At 37.1% G+C, this 26322-nt stretch overlaps 2 protein-coding genes across 3 annotated transcripts in view; both read right to left on the reverse strand.

Moving 5' to 3' along the window:
- Window positions 1-943: 943 nt before the first annotated feature.
- Window positions 944-10421, reverse strand: nherf4b (NHERF family PDZ scaffold protein 4b). The gene is made up of 11 exons (XM_051695801.1): window positions 10318-10421; window positions 8977-9004; window positions 8624-8688; window positions 5533-5744; window positions 5149-5350; window positions 3468-3604; window positions 3027-3231; window positions 2754-2950; window positions 2433-2657; window positions 1500-1724; window positions 944-1388 (listed from the first exon to the last, which is right to left on the reverse strand). Exons 1-11 carry the CDS (start codon window positions 10376-10378, stop codon window positions 1344-1346), a joined length of 1602 nt encoding a protein of 533 aa, XP_051551761.1. The 5' UTR covers window positions 10379-10421; the 3' UTR covers window positions 944-1343.
- Window positions 10422-11337: 916 nt separating this feature from the next.
- LOC127440144 (ATP-binding cassette sub-family G member 4-like) overlaps window positions 11338-26322 on the reverse strand; it is a 28495-nt gene continuing 13510 nt past the window's right edge. The window contains exons 3-15 of one of the 2 annotated variants that reach the window (XM_051696572.1): window positions 22098-22215; window positions 21820-21952; window positions 21179-21229; window positions 20868-21013; window positions 20581-20704; window positions 19788-19902; window positions 18726-18871; window positions 18528-18626; window positions 17032-17200; window positions 16725-16825; window positions 16479-16637; window positions 15732-15850; window positions 11338-15295 (exon numbers count right to left, since the gene is read on the reverse strand). In XM_051696572.1, coding sequence (XP_051552532.1) covers window positions 15070-15295; window positions 15732-15850; window positions 16479-16637; window positions 16725-16825; window positions 17032-17200; window positions 18528-18626; window positions 18726-18871; window positions 19788-19902; window positions 20581-20704; window positions 20868-21013; window positions 21179-21229; window positions 21820-21952; window positions 22098-22215 — 1706 coding nt within the window. In that variant the 3' untranslated portion in view covers window positions 11338-15069. Of the gene's footprint in view, window positions 15296-15731; window positions 15851-16478; window positions 16638-16724; window positions 16826-17031; window positions 17201-18527; window positions 18872-19787; window positions 19903-20580; window positions 20705-20867; window positions 21014-21178; window positions 21230-21819; window positions 21953-22097; window positions 22216-26322 lie in introns of both variants that reach the window. The other variant, XM_051696571.1, reaches the window with a different exon arrangement.

A 26322-nucleotide genomic window follows, 5' to 3' on the forward strand; every position in this document is an offset into this window, starting at 1 on the left:
GAAGAATTCATGTAAGTCCTTTTATAAAATTAGTAGTTTCACATTTCTGCCTGCAAACCCTCCAAAAACTGGTCTCATTCACTTCCATTGTGAGTGACTCACTGTAACATTGATTGTAATTTTTTAAATTGAATTGAATTTTTAAAGAATAGGAGGGACGAGTCGAAATTAATTTTTGTGGTAATCAGCATTAAGCCACCAATGCTGCCGATTAAGCTTAACTGGTATTGAACAAGGAATGTTCCTTTAAGCCCTTTTGGAATAATTGCTTACAACTGGATAAAACAAAATGTTTCAGCTCTACCTGTTATTTCTTGGTATATTGTGAAATTTGGCCTAATAATTTAGGGGAAATTAATATTTTGTTTTAAATAATTTGATACTTTTCTTCATTATTTTTTATTCATTAAAACGTAGTTTTATAAAACTATTCAAAATAGACCTGTCTTAGTATCTTTATGCTTTAATGATTTTTAAAAATAAATTAACTGAGCCAATAACCTGTATCTTTTAGATAAATAAGGTTCTGCATACACTACAACCCATGACCTTTTAATCTTATTGTTTGTGTTTGTTTGTGCATGTTGTTATTTAATTTGTAGGCTATGTCTGTTTGCATGTTGCTACAAATTGGTCTGTAATTACATGTTTTCGTGAATATTTGCCTTTTTGTTATATTGACGCAAAATTGTAATATTAAAAAAGCCTTGCACCACACACAAATCTAAATACATTCAGATCAGTCTTTTAAAGAGAAACAAGTATGTATAGGTCTATGGTACCATAAAAGAAAATTAAACAATATCTTCTGGCATCAATCATGAAATTACTACTAAAAAACATTATGCTGATTTAAGTCATACACAGAGACATGTGTAATTTACTTATAACATTTTCATTTTTAAATATTTTTTATTATTATTATTATTAATTTATTTAATAACTTAATTTGTAAAAGACTCATTATAATGAGAAACATTTGGGATCAAATGCAGTTCTGAAACAGAAATATAATGCAGTACAGTGATATGTGATAACATGACAAAAAGCAAAGTAAATGTGAAGTAAAACATAAGTAAAACAAGTTTCTTTAAACTTTTTGTTGTTTTTGTTGTTGTTGAATGGTTTATATAATACTTTATATAAATTAAGACTTTGTGGAAATGTTTACTTCCAGAGACCTAACCACAGCCTCAAAGAAAAGAAATGGTTTCAGGTGAGGTTCAATTGTGAGTTTCTTGTCAGAAAAGAGAAATTTCCCCATGGCTGATCTCTTTGACATATTAGAGACTGTTTTAGTGTCCATCACTTCTGAAGACAAATTCAGGAAGACTAATCGTTCATCAATCTGTTGGTGGTTCAGCAGCCTTTGAGATTTTGTTCTCTACCTGTAAAACATGGAACATGAACTACTATGAATGAAGGTAAATGATACTGTATGAAGTGATATATTGCTCTTGATTTTTGACTGCTTGAAGACATCATACATCATTGCATACCTCAGAGGTTGTCGCTAATTGGTTCACTGTGATTGGCTTCCCATTCTTCTTCAGCCACTCAAATCCTCTCTGATCGACTACTAGTAAAGAAAGAGAGCTTCCTCCTCTCTTCACATGGAAGATCACATCCTCCACAGACTCTTTCTCCACATTCTGTCCATTCACCTCCACCACCACATCACCCTGTAGTAGACCAGAACACTGTCCTGGGCCTCCTGCTGTTACCTAAAAATATGAGGTAATAATATTACACATTGTAATAATGAAACATTGGTTGTTCATGTTAAAATACTTTCTCCTATTCCAGCTTAATATGCACAGACAACTACAAGTAAACAATCCATATGCTGATTCCCTTGAAAAGTTTAAATGCTGTGTCTATGTGGTGCTTCAAACATTGATCTCATGTTTGAGCATCCTGGCCAGCCTGACAGCAACACTGGCTCAACCAATAAATTGACTTTGGGGCAGGGCTATCTTTTTGTTTGACCAATGGCAGATGGACAGTGCCATCGGAAATCTGTTTGATTTTTTTTTTTTTTTCTGTTTGGATGTTGTCACAGAAATAACACACTTCAGCTTTTATCCAAATTAGATATATTTGATTTATAGTATGTCAGAGCATGTATTGTAACTGTGTCACATCACTCTTTCTTCAGATGGTGATGTTTTATGTAGCTTTATACATTCTAACAAATTATATATTAGATATTTTACTCAGGTATAATCTTACTATGTTGACTATGGCTGTTTGATAATAAGATCATATCAAGTCAATTTAGGTCTTCAGAAAATAATATCTAGGGCTGATTTCCCAAGAGTAAATTTATTTAGTCCAGAACAAAACTTAATTTTAAACCTGGAAACAAGCAATAACATCTGAGGTCAGTATCACCTAAAGGCTGAATTTTCAATGAAAGGGCTTCATTGTACCTGGCTGATAAAGGTGCCAGGTTTCTGTTGGACACAGCCCAAATGGAAGCCAAAGCCAACCGAGCCCTTCTTTAGCACACATAGTCTAACATTAGGATTGATCTGCACGTCCTCCTGGGGCTCAACAGGGGGCACTGTAGTCTCCAGTGTCATCATTATTTCCCTTTTCTCCACAGGGCAACCAGGTGCAACATTCACACAGAACAGCAAGGGAGAGAGGCCCAGCTGAGAAAGAGTCATATAATGACATTTAATAGACATAAGGCATAAGGAAATTGAATGAAGATCTCTTCAAAGAATTCAGTGTCTCTGTATATTCACCTTAGTGTAGAACTCTTGGCCTTGTGGTGGCATAGTTGTGAGGGTGACTTTCTGTCCACTCTGTCTGATTTTGTTGACAACTGCATCATGACCCAGCGATTCTGTGGGCTCTCCATTCACTTCAAGAAGCACCTCACCTTCTTTAATACCTCCCAGTTCAGCAGGGCTGCCCGTATCCACCTCTCTTATAATGTGGCCTATGTAAACGAAGTATAAATATGGAGTACATATCTATTTTTGTGGAGTTTGTGTATGTCAGAGGGTGTGTCTCACCAGTGCGACCTGCTCCGGCCTTCTCCTGCTTGAGCAGGAAGCCATACACCTCTGCCCCAATCACCAGATGCAGTCTGCGGGGCCGGTAAGGCATGCTCTCTGCGTCAGCCATGGCTGGCAAAATGGGCATTTTCCTTCGGGCATAACTCTTCTCACTCTCGCTGTCAATCACTAGCACTGTCATGTGATCGCTGCACTTCTTCACCTGGGGATATAAACCAATCACATGAGACTAAAGTTCAACTAAAACAACATGTGAGTGAAAAAAGGTCTAATGGAAGAAAATGCAAAACAAAAAACAAAACAAAAAAACAGCCTGTTTCTGAGAGGTATGACACATCAGAGAAGCTCAGCAAATTTCAGTTTAAAAGTTTATGGAGTAATTTTAGTTGAGTTCAGTAAAAAATTTCCAAAGCAAGTCCTTGTTGAAGCCTTGCTTACCATTTTGCTGATAGCAGAGTGTGTGAGTTCAGAGGCCATGGCACCGTTTATCCAGACCAGACGGTCACCTTTCTTCACACCTGCCTTCTCTGCGGCTCCTCCATTCACTTTACTTACAGTGAATTTGCCTTTCTCACCTGCTCCAAAGATAACCAAGAGACATGAACCTCAAAAGCATTATAATTGAGGATTGTATTCCAAATGACGTTAAAGCTAGTCTCATTAAATCTGGGATTTAAAGGTGCATATTTCTCCTCTTTGTTAAAATACTTTCTTCTGGAGAAGCTTAATATGAAAATGCAACTATAAGTAATCCATCTGTAGTTTGACTCCCTCAAAATTTGTAAACACTTTAGCTCTCTGGCGCTATCAAAACATTGCTGTTGTTTGAGCATCCCGACCAGGGGTGCATTTCCCAAAAGCACGTTAACCAACTATGGACGTAAGTTCTGTCGTTACAAAACATAGTTCAACGATTTGGTGTTTCCCGAAACCATAGTTCGAACAAGCCTTTGCAAACAGCATCGCAAAGTTGTGTGGTTGGAACTACCACACTTTACCTGTGGTTAGAAGTATAGTTCCTTGTTAGTTGGCTTTGTGGACATCATTTGACTTCGCTGAGGCTTCTATATCTTTTATTCCATATATATCTTTCATTCTGTCAAGACTTTGATCACATTTACATGCTTAAAAAAAAAAAGAAAAAAGATATGTTCAGGGTTTTGCAGAAATGTTAAGAGAAAGTGCTTTAACACAAACAGTTTCTGTTGGATAACACAGCTTCTGTGTCCATATTAACGCACAAGTGGTGTTTTTGGCTGCGTTCTAAATGGGATAAATCAGCCTCTGAAGGGAGGGAGAACAATCATAATAGATGGCTTCTAACTGAATTTTAAATAGAAATGGCATAAAAGTGAATTCCAAATGACTGTGATTTTGGAGCCCCACATCTTTCAGCCTTACACTGCTCTCACAGTGGATGGGAAAGACAGGGAATAAGGCATAGGGTGATCTTTTCTGAATAGAACGTGCCCATTTGAGGGCATTGGAGGAACCCCGAAGTCTGATGCAGAGTAAAACACATCTATTGCAGTGCAATGCATCTGTCTAATTACACGGTGCACGCCAATTTCATGTCTTCAGCAGCTTTCTCGCATTAAACATCTTTCTGGTGTACGTATAAATGAGCTTTTATAATTAAATTTTCCTGGAAGTTATTACTCCACCCCATGCGTAACGCCATTAACGACAGCTTTATGTTGTTAAACCAACATGGTTCAAACGATGGATGTGCTACATGGTTACTACGGTTTTGGGAAACAGTCGTGACTAGCTAGTTAATTTCTCCAATGATGCATTGTACTATGGTGGTTAAGCAGTGAGTTACGTTGTTATTCAGGAAACGCACCCTAGTCCGACATAGCAACACTGGCTCAACCAATGAAATGAGTTTAGTTCTGGATTATCTGTTTTGTTTTGTTTTGTTTTGTTTTGTTTTGTTTTGTTTTGTTTTGTTCAAACAATGGAAGATGGGGGAGTGTTTGAGAAACCTTTTTGAAAACAGTCATTATTTTTGCAATTCGGTTTGGTGCTGCTACATTTAACCTCACTTCTTTTAAATAAGGACTACAGATGTTTATTTCAAATGCAAATATGAGGATACTATGGTTCTTTTATTTACCTTCCACAGGCTGTATGCTGAGGCCCAGACCAGATGAATCTCTTGTGATGTGGCAGAGACGGGGAGGCCTCCATCCTTCCCCACGGTCAGCTTTAGCCAGCTCTCTAAGGTCACGACCCTCAGACACAGCCTTCTCATAGGCCTGGCCATCCAGCACCAAGAAGCAAAGCTGTGAACCACACACCTGAATCCTACGGGCCACCTGAGAGAGAGAGAGAAACATGAAAAAGAAATAAGATTGCAGAACAAATCTGTTACAAAGCTTGACACAGAAACAAAGGAGATGTCCATAGCTTTTACGATATACAAAGCATTATTATATATATTATATTATATATGCAAAATAACAAATAAACTCATGATTCAGAGGTCATGACCTCTCACCTCCATGTGTCCCATGTTGTCTACAAACATCTCATTGACTTCAAGCAGGCGATCCCCATCCTTGAGCCCACTCCGCTCTGCCACACCCAGTGAAACGAGCTGCCTGATAACATGACCCTGCCTCCCTCTTTCCACACGCAGATTGAAGCCAAAGGTTTCTCCTTCTTCCCTCTTCAGCACACACACCCGGAGTGAGGGATCTGACACATGTTCTATTGGAACAGATAATAGTTAAATGGCAAACCATTTTCTTTGAAAATTTCTATTGGCACAGATTATAAGTAAATGACATATTGTCAGTGCTGGGTATTAATTGATTACATTACATTACAATTGAATTAAATTACATTTTAAAATACTCGTAATCGGACTACAGTTACTTTCTTATGGATTACATGATTACATGTTAATTAGGCAACAGCAGTAAATTGTTCATTATATGGAATTTCTTTCTCTTTTTTTAAATCTTTTACGTTTTCACCCAGCCTAACTACGATATATGTTCAGTAATTCTTCAAGTGTTTTCGAAAGAGAGGGAGAGGGGGAGGGTTGTCAGATTGCACACAGACCTGATACTCTTCATTATCCAGGTGAAGATGGAGAGGTCTAAATCAGCGTTTAACCACTGGATGTACAGAGATAATTTCACTTTTAAGGCGACACGGGTAAAAAAAACATCACTGTGCAATGTAAACTCTGCCTTCCAAAGGTTAATATCCTGTCAACTGCAAAGGTTTTAACGTCAAATTTAAAGAAGCATTTGAAGTATTAATTGAATTATCACTCTGTGTGTATTTAACCATGTGTCATTATGTGTTTGAAAGGGATTTGTCCATCAAATGCATTAAAATGCCCAAATACACGTCATTTCATATTCACAATGTAATCCAATTGCATCCAAATGCATTTTTGCTTTAGCGATAACTTTGAGCCAGTTTTTGTGATATTGATTACCAAATATAACTGGTCTGATCTCTTACCTCATAATAATGGCGTTTGTAAAATTGGCAAAATTGTATGACCACGTTTGTGTAATGCCTCCCAGGAACCTGTCCATATCTCTAGAAACTTTCATAAGAAATGCAAGTGACATAGGAAGTAATCCAAAAGTAATCCGATTAGATTAACCCAAAAATTTAATCTACCAGATTGCAATACTGCAATTTCTGTCATATAATTTGCAATCAGTACCCGATTACAATCAAGAAGTAATCTTCCCAGCACTGCAAATGGTATATGCATGGATGGATTAAGAACTGAGAGGCCCATGGGCCGGTACACCATGGATGAACCCCCCCATTATTAATAGGGATGTGCATGGTATTCAAACACCAAAATCACTATTCAGTTATTCTGCACGTGTTTAGATGTCTTCAACCCGATCTGAGTCTGACGGTACCCGACAAACCTTCAGGTTTATGGCCAGGTTCGGGTCAGTTTTTCAAGCAGGCTATAGGGCGAGTTATGGGCTGTTCACACGTGTGTCGAGGCCATGTAAAAACTCACTGGATGGATGTCTACCACAACTCACTGTTAAGTTTAAAAGAACTTTAATATTTATTAATGCATCTCGAGGCACCTGTGTTCTGTTTCAACATTTGTTGTGCTGCATCAAGCTTTTTCAGCACTGGTGTGACAAATCGACATTCTGATGAAGTTCAGGTTTCAAAGAGGACTTAATTTGACTGTTGCACATGATTCCAGATTGTTTTTCACCTGGCAAAAGTTTCAGCGCTTGATAAACGGTGAGCCAATGTTTTTCCCCCTTTTGCTCTGGTGTGCAGATAATAATTACACAAGTTAAATGCTGAATCATTTAAAAATCTAAGCATCCCGAAAAAGTCCTATAATCCATAGCGTTCACTGCCTCATAGAAAGTGAACCGGCCCGGGCAGATTTACGCATTTTCCATTGATAAAGAATAGGCCTACTATGTTGCAGGCAGTGATGGAGATTATTTTTGTTCGACTTTAATGTGATTTTATCATTTGAAGAACCAAGTATTGTGATATTTAGGCTCTTAGCTCACTGTGTTTTTTCCCTGCTATCTGAGACTGTGTATGACTCATCTCTGGTAATAAACGTTCTTGATTCCCGAGTCCAGACAAATAACAGAATAACCGTTCGTGAACTCTCACAGTTAACCAAATATTACAAAAGGTTACCGTGCACATATTTAGGGTATTAAGGCACTTTTCTCTTTATCATTAAACATTAAATGCATGCAGGACTTAAACATTTTCAAGTCCTCTATCTTGTTGCACAAATTCTGTCACTTATATGAATTTAAACCATCAGCTTTGTACACAGCCAGGGTAAACTGCACCTTATCTTTATGTTTGGAAGCGTTTTGTAAATCAGACACTGTTCTCTGTAGTCCTTCAAATAAACACGCAGCACCCGTGAGACGCAGATTCCCTGAGCGCGCACTCGAGTGACTGTGCTCGCGCTGTTGTCGTCCAGCATGCATTCGGCCGAACAAATGGTATTTCACATAAGGCTGACATTTACGTGGATTTATAATAGATATCTCAAAATAAATAAATAATTGATTTAGAGCTTGGGGCCCTTTGGGTTTAGAGGCCCCTGGGCAACGGCCCAATCAGCCCGATGGTTATCCGTCCCTGAGTATATGGAACAGATAACACTTGAAAACAGTATTTCTTTGCATTTCAATTGTGCTAGACTGAATATGTTACTCTGATAATAAAATTCACCTATGGTATTGAACAAATATCTGAAATCTGTAATCTTGGTATCAGGAAAACCCCTGTTATGTAAGATATTTTAATCTATTGAATCTATAGACCTTTTTCATAGCATGGGAATGACAATGAGGTTGTGAATGATAGACCCACAGTCTCTTCAATGGGCTGTACTGCAGTTGAAAGTGTTTATGGATCGTTCCGCCAAAAAAACAATGAAAAAAAAAAAAATATTTCCAAGAACATTCAGTAGACAAAAGACACCAGACAACACGAGTTGTAAAAAATCATATGGGATCTAGGAGCTTTAGACAGATTTATACCATGCATTCTATTGAAGAGAGTAGCAGAAAAAATATATTAATAAAATTGTAAACCTCACTAACCTGTATCATCTGCAATCACCATGGCTGGATTGTCGATTCCCTCCTTTGGATTGAAGGTAAACCTCCTCAAGTGAGCATAAGAACAGATTAGTGAATTAGTATTTTCCCTCTGATAAGTGCTGTACACGAACAGCCAATGAGATTAAGTACACTGCCATAAAGCATTGGTACTTCATTGACTATTTTAGATAATAATTGAGAGTCATTGAAATGTTGCGTGTTTGTGCATGCGTGCTCTTATCAAATCAAAAGGCACAAAGTCAAAGCTGAGGAATCTTTCATAAGGTAAAGGTCCGCCTGTGTGGAGTGCATGTGGATGTATGTCTGTGAAGGATTATAAAAACTTTACTTACTCCATCAGTTCCATGGTGTCCCACAGCACTGCAAGTAAAGTAATAAGAGAGTCAGATCAAAATGAAATGGTAAGGATTTCACAGTGAGGACAACCACACTTCAAATTCCTGGACACAAAAAAAAAAAAAAAAAAAAAAAAAAAGATCAGTCATTTTGCTCTTGACCTTGGGTTTTTGTAAACAGATCTTGAGTCAACTTATTTTGATGGAATAAGTTATACTTTGGAATAGTCACCCATAGTGAAACATTTATGGTTAATTTCATAAATGCACTGAATTTTGAAAACTGTAACTGTTATAAATATAAAGAATGGTTCACTCTTTGGTCTCACTGTATGTAACATGTAATAGGTAATAGATCTAATAACCTTAACTGGCATCTTTGTCAACAATGATAATGAGCCAAACCCAATGGCCTTGAGGTAGAGTTCACACAAACACCCAACTGTGATAGTGACCATGATTTACAATTAGCCTATTCTAAGCTACAATTAGCCTGTTTACTTTTCCCATCAATAAATAACAATGGTTTAAATACAATGGCCATACATAAAAACTGGGTGAACACTGGAAGCTGAGAAAGTTTACAATTGTTCTAGAACATCTGTTACCATACAGGCATAAAACTGTTTTTGCGTAAACCAAAATGTGTAAATGGCAACCAGTCTAACCATAAAACTTTCCTTCGGTATTTCTCAGACTCAATGGGTCTTATTCATGAAACATGGGCAGAACAAATTTCTGTGTAAATTGTTAATAAATCCATTCTTACGTAAATTGTTGCATTGAGTTGAACTCAACATTTTGCTTAATAATGGATTTACAAGCGATTTACACAGAAATTTGTTCTGCTTCTGTTTCACGAATGAGACCTTATGAACATTAGTGATAGTTCACCCAAAAATGAATAACTTCAATCACTATTCACTTTCATTGCACCTATTTTCCATGCAATGAAAGTGAATTGTGACTGAGGCTAATATTCTGTCTGACATTTTTTTTTTGTTACATGGAGGAATGAAAGTCAAACTCAAAATGATTACATAATTTTCATTTGTAAATTGGTCAAAAATCCCACTAAGCATAAGCAGTGCATAATATCTATGGAGAGCATGAAAAAGTTTTATTTTATGTAATCTCACAAAGCATGCAAAATGATCTCATCTCTTCACTGTGAAGCAAAAAGGAAACAATAACGATTGCTCATTGATTATACCAACAGAACTGAATAAGAAATGAAAGGGCTGATGAAAATATTCCATTCAAATAAGACTGAGCTCTGTGCATAATAACTCTGTATAAAGAGGTAAAGCAAATAAGAATTGAGAGAGCTGGAGGTACCTGAGAGTTCTCTTTGTCTAGTTTCTCTCATCAGTGGAAGCTGTACATCTCCGGAACGCATTGATTGAAGTAGATATTCTGTTTCAGTCTCTCATGCGTTTCTCATCCTGCTCCACTTTTAATGGTTAATCTGACTGTGTGTGCTCAGAGGAAGGGGCATGCTGTTCTGACCCCTGGGTGTGAATGTGAAAACCACACATAAACACACACACATTCACTCTGTACATCTCACACCTGTCAGCTCTGAAAACAACATCCCTTATAAAACTTTATTGCCTGGCTCCATTGCAAGGACTGTCCATGGACTTATGCAAGTGCTTATGTATTCAAGTCTATTTCATAAACATAACCTATGCAATATAGACTATGTATCATTGGTTCAGAGCTGTCCTCAGTGGGGACAACCAGGGGCTCTGTGACAAGGTGGCCTCATTATGGTTCTCAGTGGTATAGCCTACTCACTAGGTCCCGGGGCCGACAAATTTAAGCACCGGCCCTGCAAGGGTAAGAGAAGAAAATGTAAATAATATTTTGTGTATATAATTTAAGAGATGGAAAGATGGGGTTTGAAAGAGAGTGAGTGAGAGGGAAGGTGGAAATGAGAGAATTCTACACCTTAGAGCTGTCAATATGTTTCCTTTCTGATGGACACAGTGCTAACCCGCTAATTACACATGTGCCATGAAAAGACAAGCTCAGCTAAGATTCAAGTTTTTATCTTTTCTGAGAAAGTATAATCAGGATGATAGGAAAAATAATGAAACCAATGTAATCTGAGATAGGCTTAATGACACTCTGACGCTGACATAAGGTCCATGGATCTGACATTTATACAAGTAAGGTTCACTATGAACACCAACAAAAACTACAATTAAGTACATAGTACAAAGTACATCAATTTTTTTGTAACAATAATATTGTATGAGTACCATATTATTGGCACAAATTATTATCTGTACAGTTTTGAGTCATAACAACATACAGAGACACACTGGAAATTCAGTCAAATACAATACTGAATAATAGTATATAAATGTATTTATTATAATCATTTGAACATGGTTTAGTACACATAACTTGCATTTCTGATGAGACAAACATTTTTATGCAGAAAAACTGGGAAGCTAATTGTAATAAATCTGCAATAAAGCAAAAATCTTTTTCAATATTTAAAAATCCATTTGCACTTTAGCTGCTTTTTTTTTAATCTGAGAGAGGTGATGTTGAAGGCTTTGTGTTCATTAAGGCATGCACACTGTGTAACAAAGAATGTGACTTTATGTAGAGAGAAATTGCTGGAATACTTGTTAATAAAATATGACTGCTAAATATGAGTGTGTGAAATATAATCTCATCCTTATGATCTCAACCCTCCAGTACAGCAACCCATAAAAACACACATTAATGGCGCAGACACCCAAAATGATTGTTACAATGGAGAATTAACAGACAACCACTGGAAATATATAGAATATTCAAGGATTAGATATCATTCACAAGGCACAGAACAATACTATTGCTATTAGAAACAGGTATTACCCAACTCTCTACACTAGAGATTTTATCTGCACATTCTGTCACATTTGTGTTCCATTACAGGAAAAAATCTTGATGGTGAACATTTCTAACCCTGTCCAATGACTCCAAAGGAAATAGTACACAAAACACGCTAACATAACAGGCTGCAGATTGGTTAGTATCACACAATATTGAGTACAGAATTTTTGTGTGGCTAATAGTTTATCCACATTTCATTGGCCCCATTTCTGAAGCAGCACTTTTGAAAATGGATTCTGTGCTCTAAAAGCATCTACGGCCAAGGGTGCCCACCTAGGATCTTAGCTGACCTAGGTTTCCTTGGGTATACCATATGGCAATAAAGAAAAGCTGATTTTAAAGCAGTGATTCCTTGATTGCAGGATGATCAAAAGATCTTATTTAAAGCTGTGTGCAATGTTACAGTGGACAGATTGTTCTAAAAAAAAGAGCAATCATACCTTGCAGTACCATGAGTAAGAGTCTCTCTAAGTTCCACTGACTGTAATGAGAACGCTCTGTTCTGAGGGCAAACCTACTCTCTCAAAATCTCAAAATCACTTTTTATTACTCAAATGGAGTTATAGTGGAGTCAACTTGGAGCCCAATGATAACGTTTCTAAAACAAAGATGTCCCAAAAAATTAACCCTCTGCAGATTATTTCAATTCAGTTAGGAGTCCTTTTGGATTACAACACATGTGCAACATAAACTCCTTGCAGCATCTTGTTTTTTGATTCCAAATTCATCATGCATTTTTCTTTTTCATAATACTCCCTTTTCCAGCAGTGCATGTCATCTTTACGGATATAAAAAATAAAATTAATTTCAAATAAATATCCAAAAAGTTCCAATAAAACAACATCAACAAAAGTGCATACGTGTATTTACAATTTCACATAAAGCATGACACATATACTTTCCTCGTGTATATAATCAAGTTATTAGTATTCTTCAATATATAAGGAGACATAACACATAGCAGGACTCAAAAACATTAAGTCAGTTGTGAAGATGTTTGCATTGCATTGCAGTATTGAGTAGCCTGGCTAGGGAGCAGAAGCAGGGAAAGGAAGAAGTGTATATATATACAGGTGCAAACAAGAGGTATAGATTTATCCATCCATGCTTATAAGCAGTACGCCACACAACTGAAGATGCATATACTGTTCATCCAGCATTCCATGTTTATCAGGACACACATCTCAGGCCAGGTGCATCACTCATTCGACTGAGCAGCTAACTGCAAATGTTGAGTCCTGAAATCTTCAGAAGTGCAGTTGAAGTGTACAGGGAACAGACCCAAAAAAGCAGAAAGTAGGCTTGCAAGTCTTATTTTGACAGTATTTATGTTCACGTAAGTATATAACCAGCTTCAGCTGTTATAGGACAGTCTTAATATCAGACATTAGGATTGCAGATTATTTTCATTTGATATGTTTCATTCCTGGGTAAATGTAATTAGGTCAATGGTGCTTTGTGATCAGCACCAATTCACATTGAAGTCCTCGCCTTTTCAGTCACTGTAGGGAGCTAGTTTACTGTACAAGTTCAAAGTATGATCCCTCCTGATACAGCTGAGAAAGCCCAACACAAACTGCTCTCTTAAGCGACCACAGTGGCAGTTGTCAGAAAATTCAAGGTAAGAGGACAGACGGATTAGATACTGGCAGCCAAAATGTTTGTCAAGCAAGATGTTTAAGTTCCCCCCTCAGTAAAAATTACAGGCAGTTCACATCAAGGGCACTTGCTGCAACATTCCACAAATGGTTAGCTTTAGGCTGACGTGGAGTCTCGAGAATTGCCTTGAGACTGTAAAATGTTCTTCAAAGTGTTCTTTGAGCAGGTCATCACAGGAATGGTAGCATATTATTATAAAAACTCCTGCAGAAACTCAGAGTATTGGTGGGAAGACTGGCAAATTGAAAGATACAATGGATTTGAACTTGGTTGAAATGGTTGGACATTTCTGCACGGTTCTGTGTTCTTGCATGTCCTAAGGTGCCCCCAAGCAAGCAGTGCACTCTCTTCCAAAATAAATATGGTTCTTTAGCCTCGGTCTGAATGAAAGTCATTAACAAGAAGACAATATGACTATCTCTCAATCTGGTATAAAGAGAATTACATGATGGCTCATTGCCGATCCACATGCTAGAGTGGGCTGTCATGGGATTGTCATTATTATTACATCCAGTCCTGTCGACAGAGACTCATGCTTCAAAGTTCAAAGTCACATCAGGGTACAATGCATTTACAACGTTTAACTGCATGGAATTATACATTCAAAAATTACAGTAAAAAATCAAGACCAACAAAGTCTTAATGAACTATTATCTACTTATTTGAGAATTAAAAAGTCAAGTAACAAAAACTAAGGATAATGTTGCACTGCCAAATAATGGCCCCGGAATCAATGTGGGTTTGTGTAACGCTTTACAGTAAATTTTTTCAGACCTTACCAATCCAAATGCAAAAATAAAAAAACGGTTTGAAACTTTCATTTTTTTCCAGTTACTTTAAGAATGGATAATTTATCTTTTCTCTCATTTTCTTCCATTTTACTTTTTCTTAATTGTGACTTCAGAAATGAATTTTGGAATAATTGTTGTGAACCCACACCTCTGCGCTAATGGTACAGCCCACAGTGCAAATTGCAAGACAAAAAAAAATTGAAAAATTGAAAATTGGTGATGTCAATTATTCAAAAAATATTTTCTAAAGTCGCAATTTAGAAGTAATAAAATTGAAGAAAAGGACATTTATTCATTCTTGAAGTAACTGGAAAAAATGAAAAATGAAAGTTTCAAACAGTTTTTCAAATTTTGCATTTGGATTGGTATGGTCTGAAAATTAACTGTAAAGCGTTATATGGACCAGTGTGCACCGTTTTCTGTGTTCTTTGCATGTGTGCAGTCGCTATGTGCATTTATATCTGTGTATGTGTGTGCGGGTCTTATTTTGCCAACATTGTGGGGACACCAGAGATGGTAAAACTTGAAATCACCTAGATTTAATAAACATACTAATGTTTTAATTAAATAATTTAAATTAAAATGTAATATCTAAAAATGGTTTCTGTTAGGGTTGGGTTTATAAGGGTATAGAAAAACAATAGAAGTCAATGGAACATCCCCACCATGATGGAAAAACAAACATGAAAGTGTGCAGTCTATGTGTATGTTAAATTATATGTATGCCTAATGAGGAGCGCTAGCTCTAACGCTCTGACTTGACTTTATAGCGCAGAACTAAGTAAGTGGAGAGTCTCAGAATTAAGAAGAAGACCCCCAACACCATGAAGTCCACATAGAGCTTCGCATCCTCCACATCCAGCAGCTGCAAGACCTCCTCCGGCTTCTGGAACTTACACACCACACTGGGACACTCCAGCTCTGAGCGGTTCATGCCATAAATGGAGAGGATCACCCCCTCAAAGCCATACCTGTTGAAGAAGAGAGCACATTGTTCAGTGTGTGGGTGTGAGCAGCTGTGGCACCAGTGGCAATTCTGGATCACCTGGCTAGATGATTTGCGTTTAAAGAAAATGATCTGCAGGAGGTGCGACTTGACTGGACTGATCCAATTTAGACATGTGAATTGGTCATTTCTGCCAGAGCATTTTACCTACAAAAGTCACTTAATTATCAAAGATACAAATAATTATTAATAATATGTTATTAGATAAATAATAATGAAAAGAAATTCTACTAGTTTATTTATTTATTGGGAGGTTCAAAATCCACCTGGCTCAAAATCAATTTAACAGGGCAGGAGACGTCACCAAGTTTCATGAGTTATTTGAAGTAGATGTTCAAACAAGAATGAGTCTGAGGACATGGTGAGGTTTTAGTTCTTGATTGTTATGGTTTTTGACAGACCTGACATATGACACATAGGAGCTCCACTGAAGGTATTTAGGAATGGTGTCAAAGTTGACAAAAAAGCCAGAGAACAGAAGGACTGGGATAGCAGAGACTGGACCTACAAATGTGGCAACCTGAAATCAATGCAAAAGAGGAACATTTGTTGGTTAAAGCGTCAGTGGATGGTCAATAAATGTTAAGGTACTTTCTATTAAAGAAAGTGTATTAAAGTACAAATATATATTACAACAGATAAAATAATGAAATAATTGTTTTATTTAATCTTTGGGCTTGTTGTACTTATTGAAATGAGAGCAGAGAGAGGACAGGAAATTAGGGTGAAAGAAAGAGGTGAAATGGAAATGAGCCAGATTCAAACTCTCACTGGCCACATGTGCACCACAGCTCAATATGTCTAGAGCATGTGCACTGACTGTTATTCTATGGCTCTGACAGGAGTATGTTTAATTAATATGTACAGTGTGTAGTATATTTACATAGTATAAGTATAAAGACTCGGGTTTAAAATCTGGGATTCAAAATCTAATTTTTAAATTCAGCTTTAATCCACTCAATTGTTGCTGATAATATCATCTGTAAAGACAAAAACTGTAAAAAATAAATAAAATAAATAAATAAATAAAATCAGAAAACTGCAAAAATGGAAGCATTTTCTATGTCCTCAGACTTTAGAAGCCCACTTCACTGTACTTTATATTTTAAACTTTTACTTTATACCACTAATATTTTGAAGTCCCATACCTGCAGTGAGGTGGATGCAGCTCCAATAAGAAGCCCCAGAGACTGAGCCACTAGGGCAGTGGAGGTGGACAGTGCCATAAACAGCAGATATCTACCTGCCTCTGGAGGCTGCTCTGTCATCCAGTATACTATACTGCAGTACATTATTGGACAAATTATCTGAAAGAAAGACAGAGACTGTTTGGTAACTAAGATTCTCACATTCACATACATAATCAAATTCAGAAAGATCTTCAATAAAAATACCTGGAATGGAATGTCAGCCATGGTCTTAGCAAGGTAATATGCCTTCAGACTGTACCAGTAATTAAGATGTTCCCTTATGAGCACGGGCATCTCCAGTGGAACTGCAAGTGAATGACAGATATTATTGCATCAGTGCTTAATTCAATCTGATCCACTAATACTGTAAGCATGAAACCTCTCAATTAAATCAATAAGAGTGATTATAATCCAGCACAACCCCAAACAGATTTGGTAGCATCTCAGATCACATCTATTTTGCATGCTCACAAAGCCTTATGCACATCCACACACATAGAGACTTCCTTACATGTCAGGACGGTAGGCATGAGTGCAGCAAACATGAGAAACAGCATGGAGAAGAAGAGGAAGCCAGTGTTGTTGAACACTTTGCTGGCATCATTTCCAATGTTCAGGTACAGCAGACCAATCAGCACACCAATACACAGGTGTGACATCACCCTCAAGTGAGTTAATACCTAAAAACACATAGACAATATTATTTTGCTGGCTTATGATTGCATTTTTAACAGACTGATTTAATACATTACAGTTTCATGTTTTGCACTGCATTATTGTGCAAGGGGTGTCTCTCATTCCACTGCCTATTTTGGGGATGGGCGTTATCAAGTAATTTTGAAGTTGAGTACTCTAACCCACAAAATAAATGAGTAACCAATTCTTTGTGTATTAAAATTAAAGTTAAAAATAGTACGACACATATGTGAAATTTCTATTTTGTTTTATTCACAAAAGTTACCAAGAAGGGTTTCAAAATAAGCTAACTTCAACATACAGTACTATGCTTTTGGGAATAAATGAACAATTTGCATTAATAGAAATATATACAATATATATATAACATTATACATATGTACAGTATATATTTAAAAATAACAATAAAAAAACATTTGCACTCACCCAGAGCATGCATTTAAACCAATACTGACGGCATTAGGGAAATGCACATATATAAACTGCAAGGCTATCACATTTTTGTGATGTTAATATTCAGAAAACAAGTATTGAAAGCTCTGCCAGTACAGATCTAAAGGGAAAGTACAGTAATTCAGGATTATAATTTAGTCAAATGAGCAAAAGAAAGTCAATTTGCAATATTCGAGCAGTGTTTTTAATAGTCGAATAGCTGATGCAGAATGAGTACTCGATTAATTGATTACTGTTGCACATCCCTAGACTATTTCTATTAATTAAGTAGTATATTGCTCAAACATAACTGGTATTTATCAACAGCATCACTGTATAACACAGCATGACCAATTTGCTTGTGGTATCATTTGTTTTGTTTATTGTGCATCTTTATAGCTGTTAAAAGTTATGTGCCTTTATGAAATACAGTATGTTCTTGTCCTCTTTTCATGATGACTTGAGAGACTGAAGAAGTCATGACAAAATTTCCAGTAAGTGAAAATAGTGAGTAGCCAGTTTTCACTGGTTTTTTTACCATGCATTATAGGAATTTGTCAGTGGCATGATTCTGACAATTGGACAGCCCTAGAAATGGCTAGCTCCCTTGGAAGTTTACGTACTGTATAACACTGTAAAACGTAGTAACATGCAAATGCTTCCTTAAGGAGATATTTCCACCTGATCTAACCCTTAAAACTGGCTTTTATTGGTGTAATAAAATCTAGTCATGTTGATTCAGTCATGTTAAATTATATTTTATATTAAAACCAGTTCATTTAGATGTTACCTTGTTAAGCAAATGTTTAGGTTACCTGACGTACTTATCTAGGGAGTGGTTTGAGGCAGTAACAATAACAAGAAAAGGTTCATTCGTACCATGTCCCTGCATATAGTGATGAAGGTTCGCTTGAAAAGAATGCAGAACTGTGTGAGGGTACTGGTGGCAAAGGTATGTTTCTCAATATGGCCTGAATCCTGTATGAAAACACAATAACACAAGAGGTGGGTGGATAAGATACAGTGAAACTGATGAAAGGCAGATTTTGTGTGTGAGGGTGTGTGTCCATCACTCACATAATGACACGGGGAGGGACAGGATGTTGTGGGGTCATTCTTGTCAATGGAGTTCTTTTTGACTTCATCTGAGCACAGTCCTCCCTGGACAGCCTCGAAGAGTACATGGTTCAGATCACCATACTCCCCAGAGGCGACCTCAATTACTGTGAATAGAGAAATAGCAGAACTCATACACATGCTGACTGATCAGCTGATAGACAAGAGGAGCCCGAAAAGACTCACTGACTCACTGAATGCATTAGCATTGTTCCATCAACCACTTAATCACACTTGATATAGTATATTAATCTATAATTAAAGGTGAAGTGTGCAGTTATTGCACCATAAGTGTCACCAAATGGAATTGCAAAAAATAAAGACTCCCAGAAATTCACCATGTTTGTTATTGGCCGATAGTCCAAACCCAACCTCATGCCATTGGAGCCAATCTTGTGTTGGGCTGGTCAGGATGTTCCAACAAACAGAGCAATAACTTGATAGCACCAAAGAGCCACAGTGTTTAAACTTTTCATGGTAATCAACCTACAAATGGCTTACTTACAGTATAATAGGTAATTACATGTTTATGTCTTTTCTTTTTTTTTTTGTCTTCTTAAACATCTGATATTACAGCATTAATAGCCTCTCTGCTGCCCCTGCCAGCTCTGGAGCACCTAGGGTGTTTGTGGAAAATCTTAGAATATGCGGTAATTTATTAAAGTTTGTGTTGAATTGCTTCCACCATGAGGGGATGACCTGCCTTATGTAGAATAAAATAACTTTTTTTAGACCACTAATGAGTCTTCATGTCATGTGAGTGTACATCATTTTAAACAAATTGCTTATAAGTTCTATTGATTTCTTTAGGTGTAAAAACTTTTTTAAAGCAGATACATTTTAATCACTTTTATTATATCTATAAAAAAAAATACTCTTATTCATCCATAACAGCTCTGACAACCTACAGAAAACAAATGTGGCAGTAATCACCACAATGTATAAACTATATGGCATATCTATTTCTAAATTTCTCTCACTCACACTCACACATACACATACACACATGTGCAGTAGACCTACTAAAGTCTGCAGGATTGTGGTACGTGGGGCAGTGGAGTCCAAGGTTCTTCAAGTAGGGGATAAGGTTAGGTACTGTCCCCTTATATATGCACTGACCTTGACTCAGGATATAAAGCTACAAAGAAAGAAAGACAGAATTCATAAAGGTGCACTCAGTAATTTTTGTGTTTATGTGGTCTTGGACTAACACTGACACCTAGAGGTGTGGATGCAGCATCATTAACTCGCATTAGTTTTCAGTTACCGATGCCTTTGTAAAAATTCACTATTCAAAGTAAGCCATGATTAGTTTAATCCATAACTGAAAGTGTCCCATTACAGAATGGTTATTGAGATTAAGTGTGTAGTTTTCGGCTGGTCATGTGATTCTAACAAGGCTGCTCCCATGAGGGGACCCTCTCCGTGTAGAATAAAACAGCTTTTATAAAGATACTGATATGACTTGAGTGTTCATCTCATGTGGGTGCTCATGATTTTATACATATTGTCAGGGTTCAGCCACTTCTTTTGGTAATGTTTATATCATTTTGTGGCTTATTTCTGACACTCATGTTTTGTGTCATGTTGTGTGAACACATGGCTTTCTTTGGTTTTCATTGCCATGTGTTCTTGCGTCAGTTCAGTCGTGAGTGATACTCCACCCCCTTTTTAATGAAGAAAAAATACTGATAGCACCTTTTTGCATTAAATATGGACATAAACACAAGTGCACACAATTAATCCACGTCCTTCAACCTAAAAAATGACTTTTCATAGTATCATTTTTTATTGTAGCAGTAAATGAGTCATTCACCTTGTCAAACATTTCAAAGAGTTTAGCACTGGGCTGGTGGATGGTACAGATGATGGTTCTTCCTCCCTGAGCCAGAGATCTCATCAAGGACACCACTTGGAAACAGGATGCACTGTCTAGACCACTAACACACACACACAAACAAACACACATACACATTTGGGGATATTAAAAGGAAATATTTGGTAAAGGAAAAATATTGCTCCAAGCATGCATCATTTTCCATTGAATTTTGAAAGAATTATGATGTGGAATATGACTATGTGTAATATTGCCACTGCAGGTACCTGGTTGGTTCATCAAAGAACATGACAGGAGGGTTGTTGACCAGCTCCAAAGCGATAGCCAACCGCTTACACTGGCCACCTGATAGAGAGACAGTACGAGTTTGGGCACACTCCTGCAGTCCTAATGCGGTGAGAATCTCATTTACCTGTCACACATGATATAATTATTCAGCTTAAACAACTAAACAAGCAAAATGTCACCATGTAACTTCATAGTGTTCATATTTATAACATAACAAAAATCTGGGCTTCGTTCTTACACATACATGTAAGAAATTGTTCATGTTAATTTTTCAATTCAACACACATACCAGTTCTTTTTTCATTTCCATATTTTCATTAAGTTTGAGGTTAGCTGAGACCTACACAAAACACAGAAAGATTAAAATAATCAGTAATATATGAGAGAAAGCTTCTTGCACACACACTCACACACAGACACCAAGTTTATATTGTTAATAAAAACTATTACAAAGATGAAAACTAGCAGTGAAAAAATATAAAATAAAAATGGGAGTTTGCACAAGGAAAAAATCTAAACTGAAATATAAATGAATACTCAGAGAATGACAGAGAAAATTACTTTTCTCAAATGTTTTCGTATTTCCAGTCAATGTTAGATGGAGTTAATTAATCTCTCAAGTCTGACAAACTGCATTTTCTGTCCAATCTCCAAATTAGACAAGAAGCAGCCATCTGATTGACATGTAAAACAACATTTCTGATAAAGTGTTGTGTGTCATCATAGGAAGATAAAACAATTTGTTATGCTGTGTTATAAGGAATGAAAACAACTAAAAACAATGTAATTTTTAAGACACAAACAAAATAAAAACTAACAAATGCACAATTTATATTCAAATTAAACTGAAAATCAAACTATAAAACAAAATAAAAAGTAGCAACATTTTCAAAACAATAATAACCCTGGCACACACACACAGACTCTCACCATCATAGCCTCTCGTGTTGTGAGGTTTGGCAGTAGCATGTCATCCTGCATGATGTAACACGACATTTTCCTGAAAGTGCGGAGGTCACGGGGTCGCCCGTTTACCAGGATCTGACCTTTCATGCCTGTCTGTCTGCAGAGAGAGAGGGACAAAGAGACAGGAATTACCTTAGCTTAATTAATGCATAAACAGAAAGGATGGGCAGTGACAGGACATGTATTAATAAATATTCCCTCTTTCACTCTCTCTCTCTCTGAACGCAAATATGCACGCTCACCTGTAGCCAGCAAGAATGTTCATGAGAGTGGACTTTCCAGCCCCTGAGGGACCCATGATTCCGATAAGCTCCCGACTGCAGAACTTTCCGGACAGACACTTCAGAAGGGCCTTATATCCTGCACACAACATTTTGGGTACATCAGGATTGTTGTGTTGTATGACAGCAATAACCTTGCCAAATTAAATGCACAATGTAGTTAGTTTCCATCAAAGAAATATGGGCTTGATTATATACTGCTGTATACTAGTATACAAAATTATGACCTGTGATTATTTTTCTGTAATTCCAAATGTTTGTATTCCAATACTTTTTTTTTTTTCAAAGTAATTAAAGTATATTATGTATTATAGAAGAACATTAGGCTTCAAGTAACTTCCAAAATATTCTTTAAACTTTAAACAACAGAATGTAATTCTTATGAATAAAAATAAATAATGGGTGGTAAAACAATAAAATCCAGTCATTAAAGTTGAAGTTATTCTGTGTTAAAATACTTTCTCCTTTCCCAGCTTAATATGCAGATACAAATATAAGTGAGCCATGCATAGGTTAATTTCTCTGTAAGCACTGTCTTTCTTAGGCGCTATAAAAATTGCTCTGTTTGTTTTGAGCGACCCGCTTATAGGTGCTGTATGTGATATTTTCATAGAAAAGTATGCAAAAAAATGGCTTAAAGTTATTAATGAAATAAATGTCCTGAGATATCTCATCGGTCTCTCTTACAGCTGTAGATTTTGTAAACAGCAAACAAAAATGTGTCTGCGGACCACGGACATTGACGATTTTCACCTGTCAGTCATTTTGCTCGTTCTCATAGTATCGTGTATGAAGTGGATCATTGAGGCTATGATTCATAATGTTTGTCAGTTGAGGGTGCTATTGTGCCACTGTTAAATTTGACAGCCACAGGAACAAACAATGCTGCTCTTTTGCTCGGTTTTGGTCTCAAAATTATCTTTGGAGGGCAGGTTTTGGAATGAGGGGTCATGGCTAATTCAGCGGCTCAGTCATGTGAAAGTTTCAGAACAATAAAATCGCTTGCAGCACCTTTAACCGTCCCCAATAATATTACTCAACCAATGGCGTGAGTTGGGGCCAGGATTATCTCTTTGATTGACCAACGGTAATAATAATCAATACAATACCTTACATGATTAACCAGATACACTGCAAACGATTAAACTTAAGGAACAGAACCACCTTATTTTCAAGCAAAAGTACTGTAAAAGTACAAACGTTATGAATTTGGGTATCATAAAATCTTATTACAGCCACAGAAGAAATATTTGCTCCTCCAGAAAAAAGAAATTGCCTTTAGCATGATGAATTAGTTCATATTCATATGTTAACACAAGACACAACTACAATCCCTTAGACAAATGCAAATGGGGTCATTTTATTCAATGATAATTAAAAGTTTAGTTCAGTGTAGTTGAATGTATGAGTCTGTGCGTGTGGGTCAGGTTTTGTTTAAATTGTTGTAACCAAATGTCTAGCATCTACATTTTGGGGACCAGCAATGAGGAAAATTGTGTTAATTGTGTTAGAGTTAGGTAAAGGGGTAGGCTAGGGAGTAAAAAGCATTTACTGTACCACACATCTGATGTCTCTCAAGAGCAAGATGGCAGGGGTTTGGTTGGGAATGACAGTACGTCTCAGGATATAGGTCAAGATATTGCAAACATTTATGCAGCTTTAAAGAAAATCTCAACCGACATGGAGGGCCTCGCGGAAATACGTTGAGCGACCACATCTATGGAGGCGAAACTTTCCGCCCTAATCACAAGAATGGACGAGGCTGAAAAGCGATTAGCGTCTCTGGAAGCAGCTGGAAAAGAGCTGCAGACTAACCCACCAGCCACCAAAACTGACATGGATCAGGTGTGGGAAAAATTAAAGGATATGGAAAATTGAAGCAGACGTAATAATGTTAGTCAAGATATGGTCAAGTTCCTGCACGGGCGTATTCTGAATTTGTTCGGCACGGTCCGTCATCTGGAAAAAAAAGCGCACGCACAGAGCTCTCGGTCGGCTTCCCAGAGCTGGTGACAGACCCTGATCCATTCTGGCAAGGTTCTTGCGGACAGCAAACAGGGACTTTGTTTTACATGTGGCGAGGAATAAAGGCAAGTTGTGCTGGGAAGATTACAGCATTATGGTTTCTCCGGACTTTGCCAGTGTTACACAAGCGAAACGGGAGAAATTCCAACACAGGATGTGAGCTTCGCTTTGCTTTTCCCGGCTAAACTGAGAATTGGTGCCAGTGACAGATGTAAGACTCTCACATGCCCATGAGAAGCTATGGCCTTCATTAAATCAATGGAGTGAGTGGGTGGCTTTGCCAGCGACGAATCAGTGGGACTTCACATCGTGCATTTTGCTGATGTGGTCTAAGAGGGTTTGTTATGCGATTGGTTGCCCACTATCTATTTCTCTCGATCTACTTTTTTATTATTATTTTTATTTTCCATTATTGACTTATTGTTGAATTTATTTGTTCAGTTTGTGGGTTTGATGTTGTTATTTACTGGGCCCTATTTCATTGAAAACTTTCATGTGCAGTTCAATTATATGGTGTATGTTAAAAAAAAAAAAACTGAAATAATGACATGGGAGGATTCATTTTGCTGGTTTGTTTCTGTGTGTCTCCCTCGTGTTGTTGCTGGTGCGGAGTTCAACGCTCATTACCAGCCGCTGCTTGATTAGCTTGGCACATGCACACTATCTTCTCTCTTCCTTATAAACAGCCCTTTTTTGTGAGCTCAGTATCGGATCGTTCTCTTGTTGTGTGCTTTGTTACTTGTGTTCTCACGCTGTTCTCTGTATTTTTTTAGTCTGGATATCCAACTCGTCTCTGGACTGTTCCGTTGTTTGTGCTACTTCATATTTTTTCATCATATACCTGAACTTTTCTCTCATTAAACATTGTTATATTTTTACTCCTGCGTCTGGGTCCTATTTCTATCATGACAAATAATCTTGTAGCAATAGTGTCACGGAGGGTCTCGTGTGCGTGCATGGACAATCGGATTTCTGGGGGATAGACACCAGTTTGGACTGTTATACGCAAGGTCGAAGCGCAATTTTTTTCTTTCTGTGGGTTAATAAGGATTTTATGGTTACATCAATGTTGAATTGTGGTCTATATAATTTAGCCTTGGGTACACAATTCTTCTTTGCATGTCAATCTGCCACACTTTAATATAGGTAAAATGTTTCACTCCACGTGGAATGTTAATGGGCTGGGGCACCCTTTAAAAAGAAGGAAGGTTATATCTTAAGCGTACATTTTTTTTATATATATATAGTGTTCCTTCAAGAAACGCACCTTTCTGCACAGGAAGCTGACAAACTTGGAACAGCAGTGGGGGGGGGGGGCTAATATTTATGCACCCAAAGCTGATGATCAGAACTTTTTTACAGATCTTGATGGAAAGTTACAAGCTGCTGGGATCCTCTATGATATGGTTTTGGGTGGAGACTTCAATCTTTTAATGGATCACTTATTCCATTTGCCACCGATTGCTCAATTGGGAACATTAGTTTCAGATCATGCTTTGATTTCTTTGGAGGAGTTTGTTGAGGTAATTAAAGCCTTGCCAACCGGTAAGGCACCGGGGCCAGATGGTTTTGCAGCAGAATTTTTTAGATCTTATGTCACAGAACTGGCTCCGCTTATGTTAGAAGTTTATGAGTTAATGAGTCATTAAAGAAAGGTGAATTATCACCAACCATGATGCAAGCCCTGGTTAGGCTCATTCTTAAAAAAGGTAAAGACCCAAATGAATGTAAAAGTTATCATCCAATTTCCCTGATCCAGTTAAATATTGTCTAAAAATCTGGCTAATCGATTAAGCAGAGTAATTACATCTCTTAGACATATAGATCAAGTGGGGTTTATACATGGTCATAGTTCTTCTGATAAAATTAGATTCGATTTTATAAATATGATGTGGTCAGTAGCGAATGATCAGACCCCAATTGATAGGGTGGAATGGAACTATCTTTTTAAGATTTTGGAAATTTATGGGTTTGGGAACACTTTTATTGGGTGGATTAAGTTACTCTATAAACATCTGTCAGTGGCAGTGCAAACTAATGGATTAATTTCAGATTATTTTTGTCTTGGTCTTGGCCCCTCACTGTTACAACTTTGGACAAGTGGTCCTTGCCCCAATTTCACCATTGCAAAGTCTTTCTATCAAATTGCCTAGAGAAGTAA

Source organism: Myxocyprinus asiaticus, chromosome 4, assembly GCF_019703515.2.
Source record: "Myxocyprinus asiaticus isolate MX2 ecotype Aquarium Trade chromosome 4, UBuf_Myxa_2, whole genome shotgun sequence".
Classification (NCBI taxonomy): Eukaryota; Metazoa; Chordata; class Actinopteri; order Cypriniformes; family Catostomidae; genus Myxocyprinus; species Myxocyprinus asiaticus.